The following is a 5,000-nucleotide window of genomic DNA, read 5'->3' as shown; positions in this document are numbered from 1 at the left end:
GCTCATTTTCCGTAGTAAATAAAGCGCCTCTAGATAGTCAGACGACGGAAGTCCCACCACTAGAGGCCACTAGTGGGTAAACCAACAGTGGGCAGTATTCAGTAGAATATGGCCACATTTCAGAAAAAAGTTATGGAACATCAATACTTTACCATCAACATTGCAGTCACAGGGCAGACAGGGGTCCTGCGGGGTGGCTCGGTAGTGGTTCTCTCTGCATCGCTCACAGTGGGGGCCCTGCGTGTTGTCCCTGCAGTTCAGACAGCGCCCCCCATGGCCCGAGCTGCGGTACTGCTCCATATCAAACAAGCACTCTTCTGATCTCCCGCTGCAATCACACTCTGTGGAGAAAGAAACATAGCAACATGGAGACCCTGGTGAAGAGAGTGGATAGAGGGGGAAGACACATATCGACATGGAGACGCTGATGAAGAGAGGGGATGGAGTGGGGAGAAACATGGTGACATGGAGACGCTGATGAAGACAGCGGAGTAAGAGGGGGAGACGGAGAGGGATAGAAGAAGAGGATAGGATAGAGAGATACAAAAGAGAGCGATGGAGAGAAAGAGGACAGAAAAAGGGGTGAATGAAATTATGGGGATGTGAAGGGATGGAGATTTCAAAGAGAGAGTGTTGGACCAAGGGAGATAGAGAGAGAGAGAGAGAGAGAGAGAGAGAGAGAGAGAGAAATAAAGGGAGAATAATAAAGAGGGAGAGAGACAGAGCTAGGTGCTTAGAGGAAAGCGAAAGGATGAAAGCAGCAGGCCAGTAATGAAAGGAGTGTCCCAAAACGCAAAATAGCGGGAAACAAATAGGCCTGTAGTAAAACTGAAAAACGACTCGGGCCCCAAAATAGACACTGACAAGGGAACCGAGAGAGAGAGAGAGCAAGAGAGAGAGAGAGAGTGAGAGAGAGACGTAGAGTATGGGGGTTTCTGAGAGATTATGCGTTATGGGATTGGATCATAATTTAGAGGCTCGTTGCTAATCTCATTTCACACAGGCCTAATGAGCAGCCAGTCGTCTGTCAGGGGGCACTTAGATAACAGTAATGCGTGTTTATACAAGAGCAAATTACCCAGACGATAACACACTGCCTCCACTCCCTCTCATATGCCCCTCACATCAAATCCCTCCTCAGTTTACCACAGACCCTGAGGAGGGATTTAGGGGGAAATTGCCCATTTTATTATGAATCAGCTCTCTGTTGAGTCGGCAATAACCGTGTGATTATTCCTCTGTGTTGTTGGGGATCTTTGGCGGGCGTGGCCACGGCGTGTTTCAAATTGAGGAAGAGCGATTGCCAATCTGATGGTAGAACAGTCACGGGGGGGATTGTGTAGTGTCACTGAGAGGTGTTGGGTTTGAACCCCACTGTGGACCAGTAGTGACAACATGGGCCTAGCCCCAAACTGTTCCCCATCCTCAATGATGCCATGGATTTGAATTAAACTGGATAACATTTTGATTAGATTTAGCCTCTGGGTAAAAGCATCTACTCCGTGAAATGACTAACTAAAAGTATTGGTACATTGTAGAAACAATATACTTATTAATACAGGACAGGGATCTGTGTTTGACATGTGTCTGAAAGCACTGGAGGTTCTTCTAAAAGTCACTTCATCAGCTATGGGAGAATCCAATGAAATCAGGACGGCTTATGATTGTAACTTTCAACTCATAATGACTGAAACTGAAACTTCAACTTAGTGTATTATTCATTATTCCGACAGGCAGCTAAAACTATTTAATAACTATGCCTGCCATGTTCAGTTTCGTCACTGAAATATATAACAGTGTTGTATTTAATGCAAATGAATAAATATGAAATAAAGGTAATAAATGTTTGAAAAGCTGACAAAAATATTCTGATAGACAGAAAAAATGAATGCACAATGTTTTTGCCCCCAGAGAATGTTCCGGGCTTTCTTCCTTGTCCTTCCTTACAGGTTATGCAGTGTTTGTACAGTTGGCCAAGGCCACATCCTGCATACCATCTTCTTACTGCTCCTCTGTTTGAAGCCCCCCGTGTAGCGAGTTTACACTCCTTATTACAGTTGTTTTGTCAAGCCTATTCATACCTTTTTCGCCTGGATACAGACGCTGAGTTGTGATCTTGCAGTCTTTTTGAATTCGTTAATTATTGATTTTTGGTTTGGTTGAGTTTTAGTTGAATGAAACCCAGGAAAACCTGAATCACTTAATAAACTTGGAAATAAAGTTAGCATTCTGCCCCCTTGTATAGATTGTGGCTTTCTTTATGAAGATTGATTCTATGCTATGATCATTTATAATTAATAATAAATTGGATAATTGATTAACTGTTAACATTTTATCCAAAACATAAATTCCCAAATATTGTTTGGTAAAGCAAGCTAAATCTAGACTAGCAGGCTGCATAAATTACTTTACTCAATTATTATGCTATTGATACGTCAAAAATACATATTTTAGAGACACAGTTGTGCGACCACCTTCATCACAAAATGTGATCTCAATTTATTACATAAAGGCTGAGAACATGGATATACACACAAACACACACACACACACACACAAACAAACACACACACACACAGACCCCCACACCACACACACACACACACACACACACACACACACACACACACACACACACACACACACGCACACACAGACACACACACACACACACACACACAACCACACACACACACACACACACACACACACATAGACACACACACAGACCCCCACACCACACACACAAACACATACTCACACACACACACACACACACACACACACACACACACACACACACCACACACACACACACACTCCTCCACAGGAAGCGAGGAGGTGTCAGTGTGTGTCCCTTGAGACTAGATATTAACACGTCCAAGCAGTTTTTCTGTACTGCTGACCCAAGTTTATTGACCTAACCATATTAGTACTTAACCAACACTGTCTAAATGTGCCAACTAAGACCACTCATCCTTGTAAGTACTGTCACTGTTAATCACTGTCTTGGAACATGAAATGAAGGCAGGAACCCCAATCCGCCAGAGGCACCCCAATCTCCTGTGTCCAGTACACCTTCATCTGTGTCCTTTCTACATATTCTACATCTATTTCTACATGTACATTCTACATGTGTTTATGTTCTACATACTATTAATATACGCATGTATGGTACATGTACTGTATTCTGCATGTGTTTCTATATGTTTAATATCTATGTCTATGTGTATTCTAGATGTAGTATTCTAGATGTAGCATGTATTTCTACGTGTGCGTTTTTATGTATTTTCACCATCTTGTACTACATCCACCTTACTTCTTAAGGGGGCTGAATGGTCATTAAATCAACGCAGGCATCAATAGTTGTGTTTGATCTTTGGTGTTAATAGAACATCAGCAGAAGAGACTTATCTACAGCCCCAACCCCCAAGCACAGAAGCCTTTGGAAACAAGCAAAATGAGAAAAGGCATACAGTGTGGAGTCGCGTGGTTCTTTCGGGAGCGCTAAACAGCCAGCGAGTGAGGGTATATAAACCAGTAACTTTAATGGCCTGACACACATGAGGTGTTTATTGTGTTATTAATACAACAAACAGCCTTCACAAATATAGAACACACAACATTGTGTAGATATGAAGGCGGTATCATAACGCTATATAATTATTCTGAAGGACACAGAGAGTAATATGGGGGAAGTTTGTGGGCCCTATAAAAGCCAAGGTCCTTTAGTTTGTGTACGGTCAGCGCCGTCGGGTGAGTCCTTGCTAAACACGGCGAGCGGCCATCTTGAAGAATGGCTTTGTTTGGCTTCAACCAAAGCCTGCTTTCGCTGTTAATTTGAGACGGAAAGCAATTGATTCTAAATTGACAGAGCTCATGAACTCATTTCGACATCTTTTGAGATTTCTGTAAAAGAGACAAAACCATCCCATTAAAAGAAAAGATCCCTGGTCATAATGGGAGCATACAAATGTGCTTTACTGATGATGCAAAAGCCCTCAGATCCTTTCAATGCTGCTTAGTCCTTCACAGATACGTCTGCTGTGAAGGGATATGTGGGTGGAATGTCTGCTTCCTTAAAAAACACAGAACATTGCCCATAGCGTGAAATCTCCATTTCAGTCCCCAGATGTTTTGAATTTTGTGTGTTTGTTTTCCCTGCTCTTTTGCTTGTGTTTATGGCTGGTGTCTTAGCACAATAAGAGGCTTTGATTTGTCTCAGTAGTTATCCCTTGTTTTCTTAAACAAAGGTTATGACGGCTAATGCAAGATCACAGAGCGTATGAGTGGGTCTGGTTGGCAGGGCACACACATACACAGACACACACACATACATAAAGGATCTGGAGAAGAAAGGCTGATATTTGCTTTATCGATAGATGAATCATCAGCGTACCGAATGATTAGCAGAAGGTTGGAGCTTAATTTGTATTTACATATTTTCACATATTGCCTGACCTTTTGGCTACTGAAGATACTGAGATGAAAAAAAGTAATACTGCTAGTATTACTGCTTTCAAAATATGTTTTAATTTGTTTCTTAACAAACAAAATTACATTTAAGATACGGATACCAACCCGAAAAAAAATAATTCATTCATCATTCAATCATAAGTAGCAATTGCTTTGAAGGTAAGATTCCTAAAGATACCATTATGAATGAGATTTACAATCACTGCGTTTCTGAATGATAACATTTTATGATTGTTCAATGTACAGATATTACCATGATTTTTGGCCTTATATATTACAACATAAATATTTACATGGTGTTTGGTCCTGTACAAATAAATGTGGCCTTTAATTGAAAAAGACTGGTACGCTTGTGGCCACATATCTCTTAATATTAAGATTTTAGTGTTTTTTATTTCTTCACTTCTCTTAAGATGGGACGCGAGAACAGGAATTGGGCTGGAATTTGGAGCAAGGAAATTATGTTACAGTGTACGTTTGTAACATAATCGTATGTTCGTATGTATGTTATTACATCATTATAA

General features: G+C 41.1%; 1 protein-coding gene across 1 annotated transcript in view; it reads right to left on the bottom strand.

Moving 5' to 3' along the window:
- The window catches only part of lamc3 (laminin, gamma 3), a gene marked incomplete at its 3' end in the record, with an annotated part of 101,322 nt that overhangs the window by 67,303 nt on the left and 29,019 nt on the right, over nt 1–5,000 (bottom strand). Inside the window, exon 5 of the mRNA XM_079734546.1 lies at nt 153–341. Coding sequence (XP_079590672.1) covers nt 153–341 — 189 coding nt within the window. The remainder of the gene's footprint in view (nt 1–152; nt 342–5,000) is intronic.

The sequence above is a fragment of the Pollachius pollachius genome, assembly GCF_949987615.1.
Source record: "Pollachius pollachius genome assembly, chromosome: 4".
NCBI classification, from domain to species: domain Eukaryota; kingdom Metazoa; phylum Chordata; class Actinopteri; order Gadiformes; family Gadidae; genus Pollachius; species Pollachius pollachius.
The sequence above is the reverse complement of the archived record's forward strand: the minus strand, read 5'-3'. Positions and strand labels throughout refer to the sequence as shown.